At 37.6% G+C, this 27,580-nt stretch overlaps 1 protein-coding gene across 3 annotated transcripts; it reads left to right on the top strand.

The window, feature by feature from the left end:
* Positions 1-3,418: 3,418 nt before the first annotated feature.
* MMADHC (metabolism of cobalamin associated D) lies at positions 3,419-23,357 on the top strand. 3 transcript variants are annotated; one of them, XM_082630952.1, is made up of 8 exons: positions 3,444-3,527; positions 4,034-4,093; positions 7,701-7,845; positions 13,046-13,263; positions 16,303-16,408; positions 17,009-17,139; positions 21,693-21,779; positions 22,708-23,357. In XM_082630952.1, the coding sequence occupies exons 2-8, from the start codon at positions 4,085-4,087 to the stop codon at positions 22,906-22,908; spliced, it is 897 nt and encodes a 298-aa protein (XP_082487078.1). In that variant the 5' UTR covers positions 3,444-3,527; positions 4,034-4,084; the 3' UTR covers positions 22,909-23,357. The 3 variants fall into 3 exon arrangements, with proteins under 3 accessions (XP_082487077.1, XP_082487078.1, XP_082487079.1); XM_082630953.1 differs by lacking the exon at positions 4,034-4,093 and having other exon boundaries at positions 3,462-3,527; XM_082630951.1 differs by lacking the exons at positions 4,034-4,093; positions 7,701-7,845 and having other exon boundaries at positions 3,419-3,527.
* Positions 23,358-27,580: the final 4,223 nt, after the last annotated feature.

Genomic DNA, 27,580 nt, shown 5'->3' with positions numbered 1-27,580 from the left:
ATCAAGCAGTTTACTCAGCCTCTCTGAGTCACAGCTTCTTCGTTTATGCCATGGAGACACTACTGCTCCCCCAGCCCAGTTGTTGGGTAGATAAGTGCTATTGAAGGATGGAGCCTGGAAACAGAAGAAAAAGCAGCTGTTACTAATGGTACCTGGTTATTAATGGTCACCACTTCTTCATCTGTTCAACTTTCAACAAATACTATTGATCACCTCGCTGTGGCGGGAATACAGTGAAGTCCCAGGAATACAGTGAACAAACAGGTGAAGTCTCTTCCCTTAAGAGGCTGTGTTTCATCCTTCGAATCCACAGTTATCAAAATTCCATCCTCCCACCCCCACTCCACCGAAACTCCTCTGGCAAAGTCACCATTGCCCTAGTTATCAAATACAATGGATTGGTTTTGGTCCTCAATAACACCTTTTTGTAGCATCCAGTAAAGCTAAGCAGTTATCTTCTTCATGCCTAGAATACTCTCTCCTGATTTCCTTTTACCCTCTGACTGAAATTTCTCAGTCTCCATTGCTAGTTTTTTCTTCTTCTGTTACCCCTTTAATTAATATTTCCTACTCTTCTGACTTTTGCTCTTTTTCTTTTATACTCTACACCAGTAGATCTTGATCTTTTCAGAGTCATGAACTCCTTTAAGAATCTGAAGAAGCTATGTGCCCTCTCCCTAGCGGGGGAAGAATGGATCTGCTTACAAATATACAAAAATTTGCATACATTTTCAGGAGTCTCACAGACCTTCCTCCCTAAAAGTCCATTGTTGAGTTCCAGGTTAAGGGGTTCCTATGGCTTTAACTGTTACTCATATGTCAATGACCTCAAATCTCTGTCTCCAGCATAAATCACTTTCCTGAGCAACAGGCCTGCTTTCAAATGCCCCTTGGCATCTTAAAATTCAAACATCCCAAATCAAATTCATTATCTTTCCCCTAAAATCTGTTTTCCTCCTAGGAGACAACACCTATGGGAAAGAAAACACTATTCTTAAACCTAACAGACATAGATTTAAATCCAGCCCTGGAAGCTTCATAAATACATGTAAGCTGTGTGCTTTAATTTCTTCATATTAACATGAGAATAATAATACGTCCAGTTTCTGGATTGTTATGAGAATTAAAATAAATAATGGGAAAATCTCTAGACAGGTGCCATCACATAGCATACATTCCACAAATTAATATTAATGGATTCCAAATCTCAGAAAAAGTAACTCCATTCACCAAAGTATTCTAAGTCGAAAATTTAGGAGTTACCTTCAACTCGTCCTTTTCCTCATCTGCAACCAATGGATCGCTATGCAGTACTGATTCCTCAACTCCCCCCCACCCTGTGGCCCTTAATTCAGGCTCGCATGTTCTTTCTCATGGACACAGCAACAGTCCCCTAAGCACTTGATCCAGTGGTTCCAATTCCACATCCTTCCAACCTATCCTCTATACTGAAACCCGAGAATCTTCCCAAGACACAAATCTGATAATGCCATGACTGCTTACATCTGCCGAGTTGCTTCTCGTTGCTTCCAGGGTTACATCCACCTTAGTACTGCACTGCAGGCTGACTATGATTTGGCCCCTGTCTACTTCCAACTTAATTCCTTGATTATTTGGGGATCTCCCCAACTGCCCATAGCGTTTTGGATTCTGTATCTCTGTCCCAACTGCTTCCTTTGACTGAAATGCCCTCACCCCTGTAATGTCTTTTCTTGGCATTCAGGCAAACAACTACTCATCTTTCAAAACACTGACCGAGCATCACCTCCACTATGAAGTTATTCCTGACAGCCTCCTGCCATTCCTCCTCTTATCTCCCACCTCTACCTGACAGGTGATTTTCTATCCTGGCAAAGATGTATAACATATGGTTCCCAGGCTCAAAAAGCTTAGGATCATCATTCAACCTCGTTATATAACCTAGACAAGTACACCGCTTTGAAGGAGAAATTACGAGTCATGAAGAAATAACAAATGGTAAGTAACCTCAACACTCAGAAGCCTGTGACTCCCAAGCCATGAGCTGTGCGTGTGCACGTGTGGTGCTATATGTTAGCTACCTATCAACTGATTTGATCTTCACAAACTAGGAGTTGGCCACTATTATTATTCCCGTTTTATTATTTTTTTAACATCTTTATTGGGGTATAATTGCTTTACAATGGTGTGTTAGTTTCTGCTTTATAACAAAGTGAATCAGCTATACATATACATATATCCCCATATCTCCTCCCTCTTGTGCTTCCCTCCCACCCTCCCTATCCCACCCCTCTAGGCGGTCACAAAGCACCGAGCTGATCTCCCTGTGCTATGCGGCTGCTTCCCACTAGCTATCTACTTTACATTCGGTAGTGTATATAAGTCCATGCCACTCTCTCACTGCGTCCCAGCTTACCCTTCCCCCTCCCCATGTCCTCAAGTCCATTCTCTAGTAGGTCTGTATCTTTATTCCTGTCCTGCCCCTAGATTCATCAGAACCTTTTTTTTTTAAGATTCCATATATATGTGTTAGCATACGGTATTTGTTTTTCTCTTTCTGACTTCACTCTGTATGACAGACTCTAGGTCCATCCACCTCACTACAAACAACTCTATTTCGTTTCTTTTTATGGCTGAGTAATATTCCATTGTATACATATGCCACATCTTCTTTATCCACTTATTTCCATTTTAGAAGTGAGGAAACTAAAATAAAGAGACTAACTTGCCCAACATGACCCAACTAAATATATCAGTATGAATAAAGTATGGACTTCAGTTATTTTTTTTAAATGTAACTGACAAATGAAAATTATATACTCTTTATAAATAAGGGGATATATATTTATTGAGCCTATTAAAGGCCTGGTACATAAAGAAAAACGTTAAGTGCCCTATTCTCAAAAAGTGATTCCTTTTTTTTTTTTTTTTTGCGGTACGCGGGCCTCTCACTGTTGTGGCCTCTCCCGCTGTGGAGCACAAGCTCCGGACGCGCAGGCCCAGCGGCCATGGCTCACGGGCCCAGCCGCTCCGCGGCACGTGGGACCCTTCAGTACCGGGGCACGAACCCGTGTCCCCTGAATCGGACTGCGCCCCCAGGGAAGTCCCCCAAAACAGTGATTTCTTGAAAAATAAAAAAAAAATACATACAAAGAACAGAAAACTGTACCTCTTGGAGGCAATAAGAAAGTCTTAGGGAGAGAGGAGGTTTTCAATTACCTCAGTTCAGTGAGTTAATGCACGAAATTAAACGGCTGCCTAAACCCACCTCCAGAGCTCAAGCCTCCAAGCTCCCAGGTAACCCGCGCGTCACTTTATCTCCGCCCACGGCGCGGCGGGGCATTATCCAATGGAAGGGCGGCTCTACGTGGGCCTCCTGTGCGCGTGCGCATCATCGGCTCGACGATCCTTCCCATCGATGCGCTCAGAAGCAACTCCTTCAGTCTGGGCGCTGCCAGCTTCTGCGCTACCCACTCTGCCGTCGCGCCGCCATTTTGAAGACGGGAAGAGTCCGGGTCTCCAACACCTGGAGGCGGCGGCGTTGACTGGTACGTATGGTTTCTGCCCGCGTTAGCCCCTCGAAATTCGCCCATCTTCGGGCTGCAGCTCTCGGTGTTGCCCCTATTCGCACAGGGTCCCTATCGCTGTCCCCATCGTCCTGGCACTCTGTCTTTAGGATCCTTTTCGCTTCCTCATCCTTCATCTCTGCTGGCACCTTTGCTTCTGTCGTCGGGCAGCCCTGACCGGTGTTAAAATACCTACTTCGAGCCTCAGGACTCCATCCCGGTGGAGCTTCTCATTGGCCACCCCGATCTTGTCGGAGTCGAGTCCGGTTCGCGGACTCGAACCGGGCGGGCTGAGAGCCTCATGCCCTCCTCTGGACAGCGAGCTGTGCCCTGTGGGGGAGGGGGGCGAATTTTGGGGTTCGGGGAGAGCTTGGACTTTGGTCCTGTCTCGGTGGAGGGACACACAGTAGGCGGTGGTGGACGTTACCCCAGTGATCTGTTGTTAGAGCTTAATCCGTCACCGGCCTGTTTGTTTTGTCCTTTCCCAGGAATAACTTTACAAAAGGGAAGATATTTTTCGCCTGCCCTTCCCGCCAGAAATGGCCAATGTGAGTAAATTAGCCTCTTAAGAAGCAGTATAGTAATAAAATAGTTTGGGAACTCGTTAGGAAGGACGGGTTTAATGATAATGGCATTGATGGCATAATGTTTCTCGTAATTAGTGTACCAGAAATGGCAAGGGAAGCAAGGGGTGTGAATTAGGTTGATATGCTTTGCGGGTAGTTTGAACACAACATATTTCTCAATACACGTCTATTTATTTATATAAATTCGTTTTTAGAAATAAATTCAGTGCCAGCACCCTTTCAGTAGTTTTAAAAGGCATTATTTCAGTAAATATTTAGAATTATTTTTAAGCCGTTTTCTGTTTCTTTGGTTAGGTAAACTGAAGGTTTTGTAGCAGTTTCAGTATAGGAAGTCACCTTCCAAATACTACAAAGTGAGCGCAAGAGATATTATTCTCACAGGCCAGAGAGATTTATTCACTGTAACTGTGCAGCGATTACTCAAACGCGTCCTGCCATGGGGAACACAAGACATATTTTAAAACAATTACAATAAGAGTAGAAACTAATTTTAAAAGCTACACAAAGGTACAGTGCAGATTCAGAGCTTTGTGGAGAGGGAAAAGTAGGGGTTTGTGTTCACTTAATCAGAGAAGCATTTGAGGTTTGAAAGATGGGTGGGATTAGATAATCTGAGGTTTGGGTGGGCAGAGCAGGAGGTATATTCAAAGACACCCCCCCTTTCAAAAATCAGGAAGTCAGTTCTGTCTTCTTGAATGTAAGATGTGTGAAAGAGATTAGTGAGAAATAAGGTTGGATTGTGGATTTGGGATCAAGTAATAGAGAGTCTTGAATGCCAAACCCAGTAATTTGGACTTTATTCTTTAAATTTTGGTGATTTAATTAGAGCTGTGTGTTAGGAAGACTAATATGGCAACAGTTAGCCAGGAGAGTATTCCTGTAGTCAAATATGATATATTAAGTAATAGTCTAACGGTAAGACTATAGGGCCAAGTCGTAAAAGTAGACCACTAGTGTATCCCGTGTGTTAAGGTGAATTTATACCTAGCCATAATCATAGGAAGGGAATGTTGTAAAAGAAGCATGTGCTACTCTCAAAGGAAAGATACTAGTTAGAGTGGTATGCTAATATTTGACCTGGCTTTATTTTGATTTCAATGAATAAATGAATCCAGTAGGTATTTTGAAGGATACTTTTATAAATCCTTTTATTGTTGGAAAGAAGTTTACATAAAACAATATTCAAATATATGTTTAAAAATTTGTGTTTGTTTATGTGCATTTTAAGTGCTGAATGGATGTTACTAATGAAACATGAAGTAGATATGTATGTCTTCAACAATTTAGTTTGCATACATAGCATGGGTCAGGTATGTCTATGCTTCAGAGGCTGAACAGGTTAATTAAGAAGCCTTGGTGGGGACTTGTACAAACTGAAATACTCATTTCTGATATAAAGGGAGCAGGCTTTCCTTAGCTACAGTGATGTGTTGCCAACTAATGTCATCTGGGAATGTGAATCCAGCGCTGCCAGATCTTTGGACTTTGTAAGAACCGGTGAAAGTCTGGATCTTTTGTGTGAAATATCACAATTGCTCAATGTTGATATACAATTCAAATTTCTTGTACCACTGAGAATTACCATTTTTGTCTCTGAGCAGGTTGGGTACACACCCAAGGGAGGATGCTTAAATTTTCAGGTGGGCAGAATGCTCTGGAGACAGGCCTTGCATTTTGGAGACATATAAAGGAGGTTCTGTCTATCCGGATCTTATAGAAAGAGTTGGAATTTGTCAGGCCTAGGAGGAGAGGGAAAAGGGCATTTTAGCAGAAGAAATCTTGTGGCAGTATAAAAGAAGGCAGAGAAATATGGGAAAAGTTGGGTAGATATTTTTATGCGACTAAAGAGTGGACTAAGAGAAGGGGGGATAAAATGAGTAATAAATTATGTCAGAGAAGTAAAACGACCAGTTAGGATGTATTCTTGTACTTAGGATGAGAAAGTCAGAAAGAACACAGGGCTGGATTTCAGAATATTATGTGAAAGGGAAAAAGAATGATTCTACAGTATCTAGACTATTTCAACATCCTGGTAACTATTTTTCATACCACCTCTCTAATCCCATTCCATTCTCTACACTGCCCTTAGTGGTACATTCCTTAAAACATCCTTTATTTTTATCAGTTTACTCTATTCCTCCCTGCCTACAGGTTAAAATTCTGATTTATTATCTTGATGTAACAGGCCCTTTCCTGTCTGTGTCAAGTATAAAGCCTTTTATAGTTGCCCACAAGTTAACTTTCAAGCTTGTTTTTTACTGCACTACCTTATATCCACCTTCAGTGAACTTGTCACTCTTCTGACTACATCCTTTATGACTCCATCCCTTTGTTCCTGAAAGTCACTCATTGAAATGCCCTTTCCCCAGCAAATTTCTGTTTCTTCACAACTAAGTATGTCCTCCATGAAACTTTTTGCCTATGTCCTCAAGGGTCTCTTAATTGTTCAAATCTTTTAATAGCATTTCACAGATGATATGGTATTTGTTCTTAAATGTTCTCCACTAATCTAAGAGTCAGTGATTTTTCTTTTTTAATACAAAGAGCCAGATAGCAAATATTTGGGGCTTTGTAGGCCGTAGAGTCTCTGTGAAGCTACTTAACTCTGCCATTATGACATGAAAGCAGCCACAGACTATACATAAATGGGTATGGCAATAAAACTTTATTCACCAAAACAGACAGAAGGCTATATTCAGCTATAGTTTGCCAACCCCTGCATTAAATTATTCTGACTTAAGTATTTTGATTAAAGTTTATACGTGAAAGATGTTTACACATTCATCCATTGTAACTGACCTCAGAGTCTAGGGAATGAACATAAGAGCAGAAAATGTATCACAAAGGTGTGTGCTAAAATGGAGGAAAGTGGACATTGCCATAAAAAAAAGAGGAAAGATGGTATGGTAAATAATTAGTACAATTTACAGCAGTAAAAGAAGAGAAGAGTTAGAAAGTAAATAGGTGTTGTTTCTGGAGAGGTTTTGAAAGTTCTTTATTTTGAGAATAGAATCTTATTAGTTGTGCTACCTTTTTAGTGTCATCACTAAGTAGGGCAACTTTTAGAGGTTCCCATTCTTTCTGTATGGCACTCTTAATTCTGGCCTTGGGAAAGCCATATATTTTTACCTGAAGTAACTTATTACTTGTTTTTTTGTTTGTTTTTTTGTTGTCGTTTTGCGGTACGCGGGCCTCTCACTGTTGTGGCCTCTCCCGTTGCGGAGCATGGGCTCCGGATGCGCAGGCCCAGCGGCCATGGCCTACGGGCCCAGTCGCTCCGCGGCATGCGGGATCCTCCCAGACCGGGGCACGAACCCGTGTCCCCTGCATCGGCAGGCGGACTCTCAACCACTGCGCCACCAGGGAAGCCGTTATTACTTGTTTTTTAAATATTTGTATTTATTTCTAAAATTATAAATATACATGATGTTTATCCTATGGTAGCTGCTCAATAATAGTAGAATAAACATTGGTTTTAAAAGATATATTGCAATGTGAGGATTTGCCAGAGATTGTGTTAGTGTAGCATTTATATCCAGAATAATTTTGATTTTTGTGTCCTTCTTAGGTGCTCTGTAACAGAGCCAGACTGGTTTCCTATCTCCCAGGATTTTGCTCTTTAGTTAAAAGGGTTGTCAATCCCAGAGCCTTTTCAACTGCAGGATCTTCAGGTTCTGATGAGTCTCATGTGGCCACTGCACCTCCAGATATCTGTATGTAAAAGTTATTATTGCTTTACTTATAATTGTTTCATAACATTCTGAGTTGTGTTTCCTGTAATACAGTAAGTCCCCTACATACGAACCTTCAAGTTGTGAACTTTCAAAGATGCGAACATGAGTTCGCATGACCAGTCACGCAGGTTAGTTCACGTGTCTGGTGTACATTGTCACGTGCATGCATTCTTTACAAGTGGTTGTGCTTTTGTGTACTTTATGGTACTGTATAGAGTACAGTAGTACAGTATCTTTATTTCAAGCCCAGGATGTCCGGAAACAAGCGTAAACGCAGTGTATAGCTGGTATTGCTAAGAAGCACCAAGCAATAACAATGGAAACAAAAGTGAAAATAATTGAGAGAGCGGAATGAGGCGAAAAGAAGGTAGACGTTGCTCATTCTTATAACATGAATCGTTCAACCATCAGCATGATTCTAAAGAACAAGGACAAGATCATGGAACACATTAACTGTTCCGATGATGTTGACAATACCGAAGAAGCGTAGAAAAGTGATGAAGGAGTTGGAGAAACTTCTCATTATGTGGGGGCAGGATCAGCATCAGCGTCAAGTCCCTCTCAGCTTAATGCTGATTCAAGAGAAAGCTAAAAGCCTTTTTGAAGACTTGAAACACGGCAGAGAATCAGAGGGCGCATCTTTTAATGCCAACCATGGCTGGTTTCATTGGTTCAAGGCTAGAGCCAACCTTCACAATGTAAAAGTAAGTGTCAGGGCAGTAAGTGCAGATACGGTAGCTGACCGGGAATTTCCTGAAATGCTTCGAGAAATTATTGATGAAAGTACGTATTCACCCGAGCAGGTTTTTGATGTGGATGAGACAGGACTGTACTAGAAGAGGGTGCCAGAGGAAAAGTTACATCAGTAAGGGGGAATAGTTGATGCCAGGCTATAAAGCAGCAAAGGATAGGCTAACTCTGTTGTTTGGTGGCAGTGCTTCTTTCCAGCGATATGAAGCTGAAGCCTCTCTTAGTTTATCACTCAGAGAACCCAGGAGCCCTTAAAAACATAGCCAAGGGCTCTCTTCCTGTTGTGTGGAAGAGTAACCCCAAAACCTGGGTCACACAGGCCATTTTCCAGGACTGGTTTTTCCACCACTTTATCCCAGAGGTAGAGAAATATTGCTTGTAGAAGGACATCCCATTCAACATTCTTTTGCTGCTCGACAATGCTCCGGGCCACCCCGCATGCATGGACGACTTTCATCCCAACATCAAAGTAGTGCATCTGCCACTGAATACCATGTCTCTCATCCAACCTATGAACCAGGGAGTTACAGCAACTTTCAAGAAATATTATTTACGTCACAGTTTTCATCAGGCAGTAAAGGCAAGTGACGAATTAGGAACAACCTAATTTGACAATTTGGAAGGACTGTAACATCCACGAGGCCATAAAAAACATTGACTTTGCTTGGCATGAGGTTACGGCCGTCCCCATGAATGGGGTTTGGAAGAACCTTTGCCCGCAGCTTGTTCACAATTTTTGTGGATTTGAAAGGTGGATGAGGAGTCCAAAGAGGTCTTCAACAACTTAGTGACCCTCAGCAAGAAGCTGGAGCTAGATCTGCAAGAGGACGACTTCATTGAAATCCTTGCTGTGCAACACGAGGAGCTTACTAATGAAGACCTGATGGAGTTGGAGGGCAAGAGAGGACAAAAAGAGACGAGAGGAAGAAGTAACTGAAGAACCGAAGAGATTCATGATTCAGGAAGTGGCAAGGGGGTTTTCTTTATTTGAGAAGGCACTGTTAGTTTTTGAGGCACAGGACCAAAATGTAGAACAGTACACAAAGGTTGCAGCAGCCATTCAGAATGCAATCCACTGCTACCATGTCATCTATGATGAGAAAAAACGACCTACTACCCAGACATCACTGGACTGTTTTTTCAAGAGGGTAGGTAGAATTGAGTCCAGCAAGGAAGCAGAGCCTGTGCCATCCACGTCGGGCGTCAGTGAAATTGCAGCTTGCCCTCCATCTCCTTGCTGATGATCCTTCAGCTCTGTCATCTCCCACCTCCTCTTGCTCCTCCAGTCAGTAACTCTTCTTGCCTGTTCACCGGTGCCAGCCCTGTACGCCAGCTGTTGTATTGGACTACTGTACTTTTCAAGGTACTCTACTGTAAGATTTAAAGGTCTTTATTTTTTGTGTTTGTTTTCTATGTATTTCTTGTGTGAAAAGTATTATAAACCTATTACAGTACGGTACTATATGCTAGCCGATTATGTTAGTTGGGTACCTAGGCTAACTTTATTGGACTTACGAACACGCTCTCAGAATGGAACTCATTCGTGTGTAGGGGACTTACTGTATTTCTTCTTGAGGTTTTACTGATTTTCTAAAGTTGAGTTTATCCCATTGAAAATAAAATCAGAGCTCTTGCCTAAATATTTATACCAGAAAGTTACAATATTTTTTTTAAAAAGATGAATATTGGTTTCTAAAACTTATTTTCTTGAACTTTAGTGTTTTTCTAATTATCTTTGAACACACAGTCCTCCCGGAAACAAATCTTCTTTTGATCATACTAAACTATGTTACTACTTCTTGCCATTCTTTGCTGAACTTCTTAAATGTAGCTGTCACTTTGAGTGCTTATTAAATCAAAGTCTGCTTTTTCTTATCCATCTTGTGCACCACTATCAATCATTCTAAAATACTTTAAATCATGTCACTTCCTTCATAAGCCTCGATTATCTCCCAGTGCTTTCAGTAGCAGTTCCTAAACTATTCCCAAGCTATGAATCATTGTTCAAGGATGAAAAAAAAATTTTTTAAGCTCTGTGATTAGTTAACTTGGAGAAATGCTTTATACCATAGTCCTATCTTAGAGGTTTATAATACACACTAAAATATTCAGGGAGAGCTCTTAGAAACTTTACCTAATGTATTCTAAAGGGATTGCCCATGGAATCCTTTTTCATGCAACACATTACTTACAGTGTAATATAAATTCACTTGGGCATGCAAAGCCTCCCCTGGTTTTCTTGCTCCAGTTTTCTAACTCCATCTCTGATTACTCCTCAATTTTCATGATCTGAAGGCTAAATATACATCTATCATAAATGAAAGATTTGTCACTCAGAATATGTAAAGGGTTTGTATTGTGAATATACAGCCAACCCTCCCTATCCATGGGTTCTGCATCCTCAGATTCAACCAACCAAGGATTCAAAATATTTGGGGAAAAAAATTCCAGAAAGTCCCAAAAAGCAAAACTTGAATTTGCCACACACCAGCAACTATTTACATATCATTTACATTGTATTCGATATTGTAGGTAATCTAGAGATGATGTAAAGTATACAGGAGGATGTGATGTACGAAGGTTACAGTATATGTGCATGCAGTTGACTCTTGAACAACATGGTTTTGAGCTGCTCAGGTCCACTTTATACGCAGATTTTTTTCAAAAATAAATAAGTACGGTACAATTCTCGGTTCATTGAATCTGAGGATGTGGAACCGACTATACAGAGAACTGACTATAAATTATACTCAGATTTTTGACCGCATGCAGGGTTTGAACAGCTAACCCCTCAGTTGTTCAAAGGTCAGTAGAGCTATGCCCTTTTATATAAGGGACTTGAGCATATGCAGATTTTGGCATCTGTGGGGGTCCAGGGAGCAATCCCCTGTGAATAGCTAGGGACAACTATATAAAGAACTTTTGTAGATCAATAGGAAAAAGAAAACCCAGTAGAAAACCAAACAAAAAATTTCAAAAATGGATTTGAACAGGCTATTTCTGTAGGAGAAAACCTAAATGACTGGTAAACATTTGAAAATATGCTCAAATTCACCGTTAATATGGGATATTTATTTAAAGAAACAGATCTGAATAATCTGTAGAACCCATGTTCTTCAAAATAGCTGGCGAGTTTAAGTTTGTGAACTGACTCCAGTCAATCATTAGTGGCTGTCTAGAGCCTTGTTACTCAGTGTGATCTGCAGACCAGCATAGCATAGCATGACATAGCATCAGCATCATCTGGGACTGTTTAGAAATGAAGAATTTTTAGCCCCACTGCAGACCTGGTAAATCAGAATCTGCACTTTGAGAATATCTTAGATGATTCTTAAATAATTAAAAGTTTGAAACATACTGGGCTAGAGTGTTTAGGTTGAGAATCATGTGACAATGTCTGTTCAGCAGGGAAAAGTTCTGTGATTGATGGGTGATGTCTGTCATAGGTATGGAAGAGAGATATGGTGTTACATGGGGGCAGCCATATTGACATGGCCGTTTTTAGTCACTCAGTTCTGGCAGAGTATTTATAAATATTTTTATTGCCAACTAAAGTCTGCAGCAGTTGTCCCTTCCTTTCCCTAAACAAAATTCCTACTCTGAGTATTTCTTCATTTGATTTTCTAATTTATTCTTTTCTGGATCTTTTTGAATTTTTCACATGTTAGGATTTTTTTAAGTTTTACAGGAATAAAGTAATGTCTATTCTTCTGTAAGTATTAAATCCATATTAACTTATGTAGCTGGTAAACAGGGCATTATGTCACATTGGTTCGTACAAGATTTTTTTCCAGTCCATTAATGTTTTGTGCCACCAGGTAACAGCAGTTGAATGCCCCTCCCCAAGGGTAGCCACCATTAAGTCTTATGTCTTTCCTTACAGATGTTTTTTTACTGTATTTAAAAACACAAATATAAGGATGAAAAATAAATGTCATATATGCTGTTCTTTGACTTAGCTTTTTCTTTTAATGTAATATGTCCTGGACTTCGTTCACTATCAGTAAAGATTTACCATATTCTTTTTAATGACTGTCAAGAATTATATCGTATGGGAGTTCCCTGGTCGCCTAGTGGTTAGGATTCCGGGCTTTCACTGCCATGGCCTGGGTTCAGTCCCTTGTCAGAGAACTGAAATCCCACAAGCCGCACAGCATGGCCAAAAAAAAAAAAAAAAAAAGAATTACATAGTATAGATTACAGTACTTTATTGAATTCTTTCCCTGGTAATGGAATTACCAATGAGCTGACACCTGGTTGCTTTGATTAGTCTTCTGGAATAACATGAAACAAATACACAGGAAAGCAAACTTCAAAGAACTATTGGTTAACTAAAAAAAATACCTAATTGGAAGAAGAACATTCTTTCAGTCTACCAATGTACTTAACTAGTAAGGAGAAAATGATTCATTTTGTCGTTCCTCTTTAGGCTCTCGAACAGTTTGGCCTGATGAAACTATGGGACCATTTGGACCTCAGGATCAGAGATTCCAGCTTCCTGGGAACATAGGTTTTGATTGTCACCTCAATGGGACTGCATCACAGAAGAAAAGCCAGGTTTATAAAACTTTACCTGATGTTCTAGCAGAACCTTTATCGAGCGAAAGACATGAGTTTGTTATGGCACAATATGTGAATGAATTTCAGGTAAGTTGTTAAGGTCATTCTGTTTTTCTAATTATTAATGCTATATTAATTTCTGATAACTGAACATATTACTTTCATTGAAAAAGTAAAAACAAAAAAAATCTATTTAAGTCCAGTATAAACAGAAACAACATATATAGCTTTTAAAACCTTGGCATTGTCCTGTACATAGCGTTTGCTATCTAATTTTTTTCACTTAACTACATTGCAGTCTCTTTTAGGTAATTAAATAATTCTTCAAAAATATCTTTTTTAATAAATGTTTATTTCAAATATAAATAACTTAATTCTATAACTGGAAATTTATATTCCCTGTTTTTCACTTTTATTAATGGTAATTGTAATTTTTATATGGACCAAATTCCGACTAGTTTTATATTCCTCTAGCCATTTAAAAACTTAAGAAAATTTTGAGAATTCTGAAACTCTGGATTCAGTAGACTGAAGAGGAGGATTTTTAAATAGCTTTTGTAAAAACAATTCCTGAGGGGTTTTTTTAATGTGTTTTTTTTTTTTTTCTTTTTTTTTTTTCTTTTTTTTTTTTCTTTTTGCGGTATGCGGGCCTCTCACTGCTGCGGCCTCTCCCGTTGCGGAGCACAGGCTCCGGACGCGCAGGCCCAGCGGCCACGGCTCACGGGCCCAGCCGCTCCGCGGCATATGGGATCCTCCCAGACCGGGGCACGAACCCTCATCCCCTGCATCGGCAGGCGGACTCTCAACCACTGCGCCACCAGGGAGGCCCTTTAATGCGTTTTTTAAACTGGTATTGCATATGAATTTTTTAAATGCGTTTTAAAACTAGTATTGCATCATTGCTCACTCAAATGGAAAGCTACTTGCATTTCAGAGTTTCTTTCAAACCCCGATCCTTATCATTTTTCATATTTCTGTATAGCTTCAGGTTGAGATTTTGATCAAAGCCATATTATTAAAAGCAGCAACCCCTCACAATTATGGGTGATATCAGATAACCTAACACTGGGACACAGTTGACCTCCCCTGACTTTTTATCTCAGATATTCCTTCGCAGTCTTTTTGGCTCCTCCTCTGTCTACCAGTTACATGATATTTCCCAAAGGTCTCTGATATTCATTTTTTCATTTGACTTGCTCCCTGGTCACTTAAGTCCTTGGCTTTCTCCACAGGCTGTGTTTTCATATTTCCTAGCTTCTTATTTCTGTTTCTGACATTTCTGGTTCTATATTACTATCTGCCTGCCAAACATCTTTATCTGGATGTCTCAGAAGTCCCAAGATTTTACACGTCTAGTACTGAATTAGTCCTTTTTTCTCTCAAAACTTGTCCTTATTCCCATGTTGTCAGTAGTATGTGACTTAGTCATCCTCCCACTGTCCCAAAAATAAAAATTATAGTGCCAACCTTGACTCCTCTTTTCATCATACCCCCGTAAATAGTGACAGAATTACATTGCTTCTGTCTCTGAAAGTAGCTCTTACATTATTTGCGTACCTTCAGTTCTCACTAATACTGCCAAAGTTCAGCGCCTCCTTATCTTACCTCAGTTTTTAGAGGCATTATAGTATGATGGACTGTGGAGATAGGATAAATCTGTATTCAGAGATTAACTCAGCCATTTACTTAATTTTGTGACCTTGAGAAAGTTACTTCACCTTTCTGAGCCTCTGTTTCCTTATATGTAAAATGAGGATAATAATAATCCCTGGTCTACAAAGTTGCTATGAGGATTAAACGTGAAAATGTATGTAAAATACTTATTACACTAAGTGATCAGTAATTGTTGGCTATTACTGGTCTGTCACCTGCTCTTCCTCATTACCATATACCCTCTACAGTAATACTGTCATTAGCTTTTTTTATCGCATCTTGATGTTCCTCATTGCTTTTTCAAAATTTTGTAATGTGGCATAAATGGCCTTCCACCATTTTGATCCCTTATCTTTCTCACCTTACTTCCCACTACTTCCTACTCCTTCTGTTCTCCAGTCACAGCATATTTTCATTTTTTTTAAATTATACCATTCTCTTTGACCATTGCATGCCTTTGCACTGTTATTATCTCTTGCTGGACTGTTTTTTTCCTCCTGAATTCTTAACCTATAGTCTGTCTATTCTTTATCTGTCAGACACACATGTTAATTAATATGTAACTCAAACGTGATTTCAACCTTTTCCTGATTTCTGCCAGCAAAGCAAGTTTCTTCCCCATCTATACCTCCAGAAGACTTCCATTATAACTCTATAGCACTTCTGATATGGATTGCATTTATTTGTTCATGCATTTTTCTTCTACTAACTCTTATATACCTAAGAGTGAAGACTGGATTTTTTACCATTGTAGTGCCTGTTCCTGTTTATAATGTCTAGTGTATAATAGGCACCCAGTAAATTTCTGTTGAATAAAAGCCTCTAAGCGCTTCCTGTTGGAGAAGCTATATATTTAATCATGTTGCTTTGTAAGTTAGTGTTCTTATCCCCATTTTACAGATTATAGAACAAAAGGAAGGATAATTAGATATAACAGAATATCAGAAGAGGTAAGACACAATCATGGCATGTTTTAGTTAGTTTTTTAGCCAACTTCTATTCGTATTAAGTCAGAATATCAGGGTATTTATATGTTCCTTTTTTTAATTCAACATTTTTTTTTTTTTTTTTTCTTTTTGCGGTATGCGGGCCTCTCACTGTTGTGGCCTCCCCCGTTGCGGAGCACAGGCTCCGGACGCGCAGGCCCAGCGGCCATGGCTCACGGGCCCAGCCGCTCCGCGGCATATGGGATCCTCCCAGACCGGGGCACGAACCCGTATCCCCTGCATCGGCAGGCGGACTCTCAACCACTGCGCCACCAGGGAGGCCCTCAACATTTTTTTTTTTAATTTTCAAATGTTACATTCATCATAGAGAAAAGTTTGAGTATGTAAGAAAACACTGACTATTACCCCATCACCAGCTAGGTTAGGATTACTGAAAAAACTTTCTAGGGAAAATAGGTTTATAACAGGCAAGATATTTTACTTGAACTCCAGATTTTGTTTACTTATATTTCTTATTCCACCTTAGGGTAATGATGTACCTGTTGAGCAAGAAATTAACAGTGCAGAAACTTACTTTGAAAGTGCCAAAGTAGAGTGTGCAATCCAAACATGTCCGGAATTGCTGCGAAGAGGTATGTTGTGCTTTATTCATTTTTACACTAGTGTGTGTTAGATAATGTCACTAATTTTTTAATGTGTTGAATAATGTACTCCATAGGAATCGTAATGCTTTATAACTTAATATTTTAATATGTCTAGCTGGAAATGATGATTGCCTGGCCAAGATAAGGCTTTCAAGTGTCCCCTGACATCTGACCTCATGCTGCCATTAGATAGGAATAGTAGAATTTTTAATAACTTTTTTCCTGAATCTTTCCCTAAAGTCATCCCACTCCTGGGGGATTATTACAGCCATAATTTCCCTGAGCTAATACATTAGTACTACTGAGAAAAATCTTAATAATAAACTTTTTTTTAAATTACAAGACCAACAACATGTAACCCAACTTACTCTTCAGAATCGTTGGCAATATATTTTCGTTCATCCAAAAAGAGCAGAAGTAAACCAAAACTAAATTCATTTCATCCTTTTCAAAACTAATATGCATTTATAAACCTAACTTGGTACCATAATATAATTTAATCATCATTTTTCTAAAGTATTTTATGAACTGTTTCTTTTTTTAAAAATTCTATTTTTTTCTGGAGTTTTATTCTTATTTCACTTATAGATTTTGAATCACTGTTTCCAGAAGTAGCCACCAACAAACTAATGATTCTGACTGTAACACAGAAAACTAAGAATGATATGACTGTTTGGAGTGAGGAGGTAGAAAATGAAAGAGAAATGCTCTTAGAAAAGGTAATTCTTTCAGCTGCTGACAATTTAATTTTATGATCTTATTTAAATACCAATGAACCAGTGTTTTAAAATGATGGCTATCTTTTCTAGCCTTTATTAATTCTCTGCTAATGTATTCCAGTACTAAAAAACTTAAATGTTTTCTGAGAATAAAAATACCACAATTTTTTTTTTAGTGTCTTTGAAAAACTTAGATTCTGTCCAGTACTTCCTCATAAGTTTTTTTAAAATTTATGTCTGTTTTAGGAAATTTGGGAATATAGTAAACAACAAAAATGTAAAATTAACTCTTCATCCCCATCTCTCTCTCCTTCTCTCTGATACTCTCTCCCCCTCCATCTCTCTCTCTCTCTCTCTCTCTCTCTCTCTCTCTCTCAAGCGTGTCAAGTAAAAAGTGAAAATACCTCAGCCTTCTTAAAGGAGTAAACAATAACAGTGTACAGTACAATAATAATATAATAATGGTATATACCCACATTTTTTTCCCATCCTTTGCTTTTAACTTAGAAGATATGTTTTGACACCTTTCTATAACATTACGCATAGATTTTATTTCATTCTTTGTAGAAATCTGTGTAATATTACATTGCATGGGCAAACCGTAAATTTTTTAAATTATTTAAAAATTTTTTTAGTCATTTATAAGTTGAAAATCAAACTTTTGCTATTACAGGCAGTGAATATATTTGTACATATATTTTTTGCACATACTTATATATTCCTAAATAGGGAATTGCTGAATCAGAGGGTATATTCATTTTAAGTTTTGAAAGATACTGCCAATTTGCCCACCAAAAAGCCTGTCCTAGTATATATGCTCTCACCTTTACCCTGGATATTAGCATTACTTTTCATTTTTACCAACCTGAGAAATGATAAGTAGTAACTTAAAGCCTTATATTTAAAAACTATATAATTATTTATCTAAGAGTTTGATGTTCAGTTATATCAATTTCTTTCTCTACAGGATAGAAAGGAATATTCCTTTGCCTGTATGACATGTTGGGATTAGCTCACTTGGACACCTCAGCTAACTATAGTTGAAAAAATTCTCTTTATTAATTTACATACAGGATAATATTTGGAATTATTTTATATTTTCTTTAGGGTTGGATGTATGGTTCTCTTCGTTTATAAAAATATTATTTACATACTCAATAGAGTATTTTATGGTAATGACTTCATACTTAAATGTCCCACATATAGCTTTACTAATAAATTCCATGTAGTAATTAATAATCATGAGCAAGTTATATATGCCAGCTAACAAAGAAGTTACAGAGAGGCATAAGACATTCTCTCTGATCTTTAAAAGATCTGAATTTGGAGAAGTGAAATTTAAATACATAATAACTCAATAAACATTTTCTATTTATATATTAAGGCAATGATTAGTAAATGTATACTACCATTTAGACACTAGAGAGTTTGCTCTGACAGTGCATTGCATTAGTAAGTCGTACTTTTTGAACCATTCAAGATTCTGAGCCTCATTTGATACTGACCCCAGTATAGATGTAAGTCAGCAACAAAGACCCAATGCAGCCAAAAAAAAAAAATTCTAGCTTTTGAAATGGCAACACGCTTTATCATGGGTATTTTAAACTTATAATGACTGAAGCTATTTTATTTTTTTATGAATAAAACATTTTTTATTTTAGACATGTTAGTGGTTATTTTAGAACCACACATAGCTTACTGTCCAAGTAAGTATTGTATGTTTTATGGTTTAACTCTATTTCGAGTTTTTTTCAGCAGATGTCAGTGTTTGCTATTGATGAGCAGAAATCTTTTTTTTTTTAATTTATTTATTTATTTTTGGCTGCGTTGGGTCTTCGTTGCTGCACACGGTCTTTCCCTAGTTGTGGCGAGCGGAGGCTACTCTTTGTTGCGGTGTGCAGGCTTCTCATTGTGGTGGCTTCTCTTGTTGTGGAGCATGGGCTGTAGGTGTGCTGGCTTCAGTAGTTGTGGCTCACGGGCTCCCAGCACAGGCTCAGTAGTTGTGACACACAGGCTTAGTTGGTCCACAGCATGTGGGATCTTCCCAGACCAGGGATCGAACCCATGTTCCCTGTATTAGCAGGCGGATTCTTAACCACTGCGCCACCAGGCAAGTCCCAAGCAGAAATCTTTAAGAAAAATACTTAAACTGGTTCTTTTTGTGATCATTTGGGATTCTTTTAGTTAACCTTTGCAAACATTTAAATGCATCGTTTTGTTCACCTTGTAGTTTTTGTGTATGGCACATCTTTTATTAAATTGATACATAATTCTAATGACTTTCCTAAACCATACTCAGTTTTCCTATTTTTAAGAATTATGAGGATTAATGAAACACAGCAGTAAGTGTAAATATTAAGTATGAAAATAACCTATAGAGTACAGTATTATCTAAATGTTTTTCATTAGTTTACAAGAAAGTACAGGCATACCTTGGAAGTATTACAGGTTAGGTTCCAGACCACCATAATAAAGCAAATATTGCAATAAAGTGAGTCACACAGATTTTTTGGTTTCCCAGTGCATATAAAAGTTATGTTTATACTGTACTGTAGTCTAAGTGTGCAATAGCACTATGTCTAAAAAAAAGTACATACCGTAACTTAAAAATACTTTATTGCTAAAAAATGCTAACCGTCATCTGAACCTTCAGTGAGTCATAGTAGTAAAACATCAATAAAGATCACAGACTACAGATCATCATAACAAATATAATAATAGATAAAAAAGGTTAAAATATTGAGAGAATTACCGAAATGCCACACAGACACATGACGTGAGCAAATGCTATTGGAAAAACGTTGCCAATAGGCTTTCTGGACACAGGGTTGCCACAAACCTTCAATTTGTAAAAAACTTATCTGCAAAGTGCTATAAAGTGAAGCCCCCAAAAATGAGATATGCCTGTATTTGGAGAAAATAGGTTAAAGTTGTATATCTCTATAGCAGGGGTCAGCAAACTTTTTCTGTAAAAAGCCAGATGGTAAATCTTTAGGTTTTGTAGATGATAGGTTCTCAACTACTCAATTCTACCATGTATTGTTAAAGCAACCACAGACCATATATAAATGAACAGGCATGGCTATGTTCCAGCAAAACTGTATTTACACAAACAGGCGGGCAGCCAGCCAGGTTTGGCCCTCGGGCTATCACTTGCTAACCCCTTGTTTAGGATGTGTCCCTAAGGCTTGGACTTCTGAGCATCTCAGGTGAGTGCCAGAGATGCTCAGTGAGGTCTCATCACTCTAGGTGGGCCAGAAATTCACGTTACCCTGTAGTGCATGACCCCTGATAACACCATTCAGCTCTCAGCCTCGCAGTTGGCACTCTCTGCTAGACCTTGAGGAATCTCACCTTGTATCTGCGCAGCTCAACCCTTGGCTACTGAACCAGGGCAAATTGCTCTGTGGACCACATGGGAACCCCATTTGTGCATCTCCCTCTGCTCCAGTACCCTACGCCAGAAATTCCAGATGCTTCAACAGTTCAGAACTCTTGCTTTCTACATCCTCAGCTTAGTGACACTATCACTTTGCTTAGGCTCCACTTCTTTGCCCTGCAACAAGAGAGTGTCCCCAGACAGAAGCCTGGAGCATATATGGGGATCACCTTATTTGTTTCCCTACTCCGCTGCAGTTTTGTCTGCCTATTGTTCAGTGTCTAAAAACAGTTGCCTCATATATTTTGGTCAGTTTTATATTTTTCAGCAAGTGGCAAGTTTGATAACTGTTACTTTGTTATGGCTGTGAGCGGAACTGTGCCCTTGTCTTTAAACACTTATGGTCTGTCTTTTTTTTTTTTTTAATATTCCAATCTGATTCTAATATTTGCTTCTCGTCTTTTTACTGCTTAGACTTCTGATAAAGCTAATAAAGACATCGTATGAATTAGTATGGTAAGACCAGGATTTTAATACATGCACGTGGTCTGTAATGTTTATACACAATACAAAAGATAGAGAGGTGTATAGTGAAAAGGAAGTATGCGGTCCAGCCCTGTACCCAATCTATCCATTTATCTTATTATTTTTATGTGCCTTTTCAGAAATATTTCATGACTATGTGAGTGGATAGATGTGTTTTTGAAGGACACACAAACAAGTACATGTTTTTAACCAACTTTCATTCAAATTAATGAATGGTCCATATCTTTTCATTATGAATATTTTGTTTTCCCTTTCTTACCTTATTTCTAATACCTCTGTAATAATACAAAATAGCAACTGTAGGTTATAATCCATGACAAATTTGGGAGTTAATAGCCCAGAAGTGATTAGAAGTAGTTCCTAAAATAGGAAATAATTTAGAAGAAAAAAATATACAATTTAGACTTTTTAAAAGAAATGAAAATGTTGTATGAACCATTAATCTTTTGGACTGGTGAAAATAATCTTAGGACTTTACAGTCTTAATTTATCATTAGTTTTAATTGTTTATTAATCTTATTGTGTTCTCTATCTGAAGCAAAAAGTATTTATCTTGAAAATTTATTGAGAAATAAAACACTCTGTGCTGCTGCTTTGAGCATATTAATTTGTGCCTTTTTCTATGCAGTTCATCAGCGGTGCTAAAGAAATTTGCTACGCCCTTCGAGCTGAAGGCTATTGGGCTGACTTTATTGACCCATCATCTGGTTTGGCAGTGAGTAATTAAATACATTTTGAAAGCCAGATTATATAATTTGAAGTAGGAATTATTTTTATTAGAAAATTGTTTATAATTATAACCTTGGTAAAAGACCACTTAAGACTTTGAAAACCTCACAGTTTTATGCAAAGAGGTACCAAGAGTCTGTTGAATTCACAACTTTGAGGGACCTCTGACACTCATAGTTAAGCTTCTCCATCACTTTAAATTTTTTTCATTAAAAATAATTTTAAAATTGATTTTCCATCCTCATTAATAGATATTACTTGAATTACATTGAATTAGTGTGTTTACTGTTCATTAGTTAATAAAACTTAGTATCCAGTAGTTTCATTAAGGAAGAAACACTTATTTTTAGAATTAAGAAAATATGGATGGTAAAGAAATATTTAGAAAAGTAACTTTTTGGAAATCAACATTTGTAAAGCTATACTTTAAAGAAAATAACTGAACCACTATTGTGGTCATATTTTAAATTCTGTGTATATCTTTCAGCTACAAATAGTAATTTTTTCAATCTTAAAATAGGAATATATACTGTTTCTTTTCAAAGTCAAGATTTAGTGAGTACTAGAAATGAAAAACTTACTCTGATAGTTTTCTTATCTTAAAAATTACAAAGGTGAACCATAGATGATTGCCTAAGGCTTATTTCATCTCTAAAGGTCATATAATATTATGCATTTGGTTCTAGGTAACATGCAGTCTGCTAGATCATTCATTTCACATTTCCAGAATGCACAGGTATTGAGGGGAGAGGAGGTATTAGGGCAGTTAGGTGTTCCATGTGACCTTTTCATTTCTTATTTAATTTTTTAAATATTCAGAGTATTTATATAGATCTGTGTTCATATTTGCATAAAAATTATTACTTCATTATCTTTCTAGCTAATGAAAATATGACTTTTTTTATTTCCTCCAGTTTTTTGGACCATATACAAACAACACTCTTTTTGAGACAGATGAACGCTATCGACATTTAGGATTCTCTGTTGATGATCTTGGTTGCTGTAAAGTGATTCGTCACAGTCTCTGGGGTACCCATGTGGTTGTAGGAAGTATCTTCACTAATGCAACACCAGAGAGCCATATTATGAAGAAATTAAGTGGAAACTACCAGTAATGTCAACTTATTTGCTCTGCTATTTGTAACATTTGGGATGATCTATACACTGTCGAAGGCTGCAGTTTTAAAAATTTACTTCCTTGTAGGTATTTATTTCAACATTTATGAATTTACTATATTGGCAAGTGGTTTGTGATTTTTAAATTTCAAATGTTCGTTCATAATATCATTAAATACATCTTGAGCACATCCACATTGTATAGAATGTGATAACTAACATGTAACCAGGGTATGATCTCATATTGTTATTTCTCTCCTTAATTGGAAAAACCTCAGTTTTAATTATTTTTCTCCAAAAATAAATCATACATTTGGTTATGATACGTGTTTTTTCATTGCAGTATTTTTAAAATATAATTCTTAAAGATTCCTAAGAAACTACAGTATTAATCTTCTTTAAGTTTGTTTTTTTTTTTTTTTTAATAAATGCAGTTGAGAAATCTGGATTCAGTGTAGATTTAACTTTTTTTTAAATTTCTTTTTACTATATTACTTGTTAGATGTCCTGGTACCATCTGAGTATTACTTTGAAATAATGTATGTACAGGAAAAGAAGAATAAGGATAATACTAAAACTTTACATATAAAAGAATATGAATCTCATCTTTATACATAATGAAAAATAATTCTTAACTCCTGGGTTGAGACAGATAAATGTAGTTTATTCTCAAGACAAAACTGTGCCTCAGCCGCTAAGTCATATTTCTCCAAATTTAGCAATAGATGGAAACTGCAGTAGTTTACAGAGATGTCTCATGTGGGACAGAGTTGTTTTTACAGCATTTTAAACTTAGACTCATCTTTGATTTGTCTTTTGTCATTGGAATATAGATAAATCTCAGGAGAACAAGTAACTTCTACCAAATGAATTAATTGAAATGGATTTTTCTGTATTTTTTAAATTAACTGCCTGTTTTTTAAATGATCACAAGGAGATGACCAGCTTTTTAATTTAGTTTACAACTTCATTTAATACTGTTTGTTTATTTAACATGTATCGATAGTTTGCTAATGAGTGTTGCTTATGATTCAAAGAATAAGAGCTACAGTGTTTTCATTCATTATGAAAAAGGTGAAGTCTTGACTTCCAAAACATTTTGAAAAAAAATTTTTGAAGTATATATGGTCAATAAATTTTCATCTATGTAAGGAGCACCCAGATCAAGACAGAACATTACTGGTACGTCAGAGGCTCATCCGACTCCCTTTCAGGCACTTCCTGCCTTTACTTGCCCCTCCCACAAGCAATCACTATCCTGAATTCCTACAGTATAAGTTGGTTTTGTGTGTTTTGATGCTTTACATATATGAAGTCATATATACTAGGTTCACTCTGGCTTCTTTCACTCAGCAATGTGAGATTCACCCTTACTGTGCATAATTATAGATCACCTGTTTGCATAGCATTTGCCTTCTCAGTGAATTGGGACAATTTTGCCCCTCAGAGGAAATGTGGCAATGTGGAGATATTTTTTGATTGTTACAACTTGGGGTGGGAGAGTGCTATAGGCATCTAGTAGTTACAGGCCAGAGATGCTACTAAACATCCTACAATGCAAAGGACAGTTCCCACAAAAAAATTATGTGGTCCACTCATTTCTTGTATGCGTATTGCTTATTCAGGCCTTTCCTACCTTGCATCATTCTTTGAGCCATGTTCCTTGAAATTTCACCATTTGCTTTAACAATTCTGAAGTGCCATCTACTGGTTGAAAAGGATACTTCCTCCTTATAGGTGGCTATGGTTACATACTCTATTAGCGGGTAGGATACACAATGTTGGGACTCCTTTTATCATCTCGCTTTCTAACAGGATTTGCAGAAACAAAGTATGAGAAGCAGTAACTGCCAGTTAAATTTTTTTTTCCTTGAAAAGTAGGAATGGCCAGATTTAGGTTGGGGATATATAATCCAAGGGATTCTTACTAATAGTAGTAGAAAATAGTTAACTATTATGTACTGTAGTAAGAAAACATTGCAGTTATCAGTTTCATCATATTCATTTGATTAGGACCCCATTAAGAAAGAATTGGTAAAATTATCTTAAACATAAATTTGCTACCTTTTAAAGTAAGCCTGAGCCATTGAAATTAATTTTAGACCTGTCACTGAAAAACGCCTTTTTGTTGTAAAATTTGTATTTTGACAAGAACTTAGGAACTATTGTATAGAAGATAAATGCTAGAAGGGGTCTTTCAGATCATCTGACCCACCTCCCTCTTTTTACAATAGACAAAATGGGAAACAGGAGCATGCATCAGGTCACACAGCTAGTGTTAAGACCCAGTGCATAGTCATTATCAAGAAGTTTATAGTGATTAAAAATACCAAAGAGTTGCAGAATTTAAGTTTCAGATTAACTAATAGTGCTACCACATTTCATAAATAAACTTCTGAGTTCATTCCATTGAACTCTACATGCTCTGAATTTCTTTGAAATTTTACTGAAATGTATCTAAAAATTCAGTTATAGATCCTACACTTCACACAGTAATTCTCTGACTTCAAGATTAAAACTAATTTCTTCGACTTCCCTGGTGGCGCAGTGGTTAAGAATTTGCCTGCCAACACAGGGGACACGGGTTCAATCCCTGGTCCAGGAAGGTCCCACATGCTGCAGATCAACTAAGCATGTGTGCCACAGCTACTGAGTCCGTGCACCGCAACTGCTGAGCCCACGCACTGCAACTACTAAAGCCGTGCACCTAGAGTCCCTGCTGCACAACAAGAAGCCACCGCAGTGAGAAGCCTGCGCACCATGAGGAAGAGTAGCCCCGGTCACTGAAACTAGAGAAAGCCCATGCACAGCAACGAAGACCCAACACAGCCATAAAGAAGGAAAGAAAGAAAGGAAAGAAGGAAGGAAGAAATTGCCCTCATTATAAATAAGTAAATAAAACATTTCTTTCTTGGGCTTCTGTCACTCCTAACATCAGTATAATCCTTACATTTGAACAAAATTCTGCTTTTAGTTCCAACTCTATTTCTTGTTCTTATGACTGGTTCTCTTGTTGCTCCAAAGCAGAATTTATCTACCTCTGTGCTGTTGACATTTTGAACCAGATAATTCTCTGTTCTGGAGGATGTCATGTACATTATAGGATGTTGAGCAGCATCCTTGGCCTCCATCCTCCAGATGCAGCAACCCCTGGTCATGACAAAAAAATATCTCCAAAAATTGCCAAATTTCCCCTGGGAAGCCAAATGTTTATCTGAAAAAATTTAACCAAGTGTCCTGTATGTTATCTGACAGTATCATATCACCAGTTGAAAACCACTGATTGAATGTACCTTCTAACTCAGCAGTCCTCAACTTCAGCTGTACATTTGAATCAAGTGGGAGTGCACTGAAACATTGATAATTTGGCCTCCACACTCACAGATTGTTTTATTAGTGTGAAGAGCCTTGGGCATCATCATTTTTTAAAAGTTTCCCAGATGATTCAGATGTACAGTCAGGATTAAAACCATTAGTTGGTTTTGAAACTCAGAGATTAAAGAGGTGTCTAAAGAAATAAGGGCAGGATATGATAACTGATTTAATGCACTAAGGAGATACAGGAAACAAATGAAATCTCTAATGTTCTGCATTAAGAGTGACCTAATCAGGCTCAAATAAATTCAAGGGTTCTTTCTCTATGAAGCCTTTCCTAACTACTCCATCCCTCATTGATCTTTCTTTTCCTTTCATTTGTATAGCACTTGGTTTACACCACACCGTTTTGCACTTGCTACTTGTACATAATTCTTTTGTATTTTTTGTCTTTTTTCCTCCTGTACCTGGAAAGTAGGCATCCAGTTCCCTAATAAGCATTGCAGTACACCCAGTAATAATCTTTATTCTAATCTCTTTACTACCCAGGATGTTTTCAACTGTTTGATAAGTTTTCTTTGCCCTCCCTTCTTTGTGTCAACAGGATATATGTAAGCTATAACTTCATTATCCAGAAGATTCAAATTCAGGCTTTGAGCATTTGCCTTCTAGTCATATTATTGGAAGTTATAATCACTTAAAACCATCTTGCTACTATAAAGCTATTGTCATTAAGACAAAGTGATATTGACACAAGGATAGACAAACTGACCAATGAAGAGAAAAAGAAGTCCAAGAAACAGACCTGCACGAGTGGTCACTTGATTTATGACAAAGGTGACACTGCAGTGCAGTAAGAAAAGTGATCTTTTCAATTAATATTGCTGGGTCAATTGGATAGTCACATAGGAAAAGAATGTATTTTTGCTTTTACGTTACACCATACACAAAAATTACTTCCAAATGTGTTGCAAATCTGCAAGATTAAATGAAACTTTTAGGGGCAAAAAAGATCTATGTCACGTTGGAGTAGGCAAGGATTTTTTTAAAACAGGACACAACACTAACCATACAAGGGGAGAAAATTGATTATAGAATATTAGAATTAAGAACTTTTTAATTCATCAAAAGACATCGTGAAGGAGAAGGCAACCAATAGAATTGAAGATATATATATATCCAACAATCCAGATTTATATCCGACAAAGGACTTATTTCCAAAATATATATAAAGAACTCCTAAAATCAGTCGCAAAAAAAACAACAGAAAAATAAAAGACTTAAACGTTCACCAAAAAAGCCACCCGAATGAGCAATAAACATGAAAAGGTGCTCTGCTGCATTAAGCATCAGAAA

This window comes from Mesoplodon mirus (genome assembly GCF_964341445.2).
Source record: "Mesoplodon mirus genome assembly, chromosome: 8".
Classification (NCBI taxonomy): Eukaryota; Metazoa; Chordata; class Mammalia; order Artiodactyla; family Ziphiidae; genus Mesoplodon; species Mesoplodon mirus.
The sequence above is the reverse complement of the archived record's forward strand: the minus strand, read 5'-3'. Positions and strand labels throughout refer to the sequence as shown.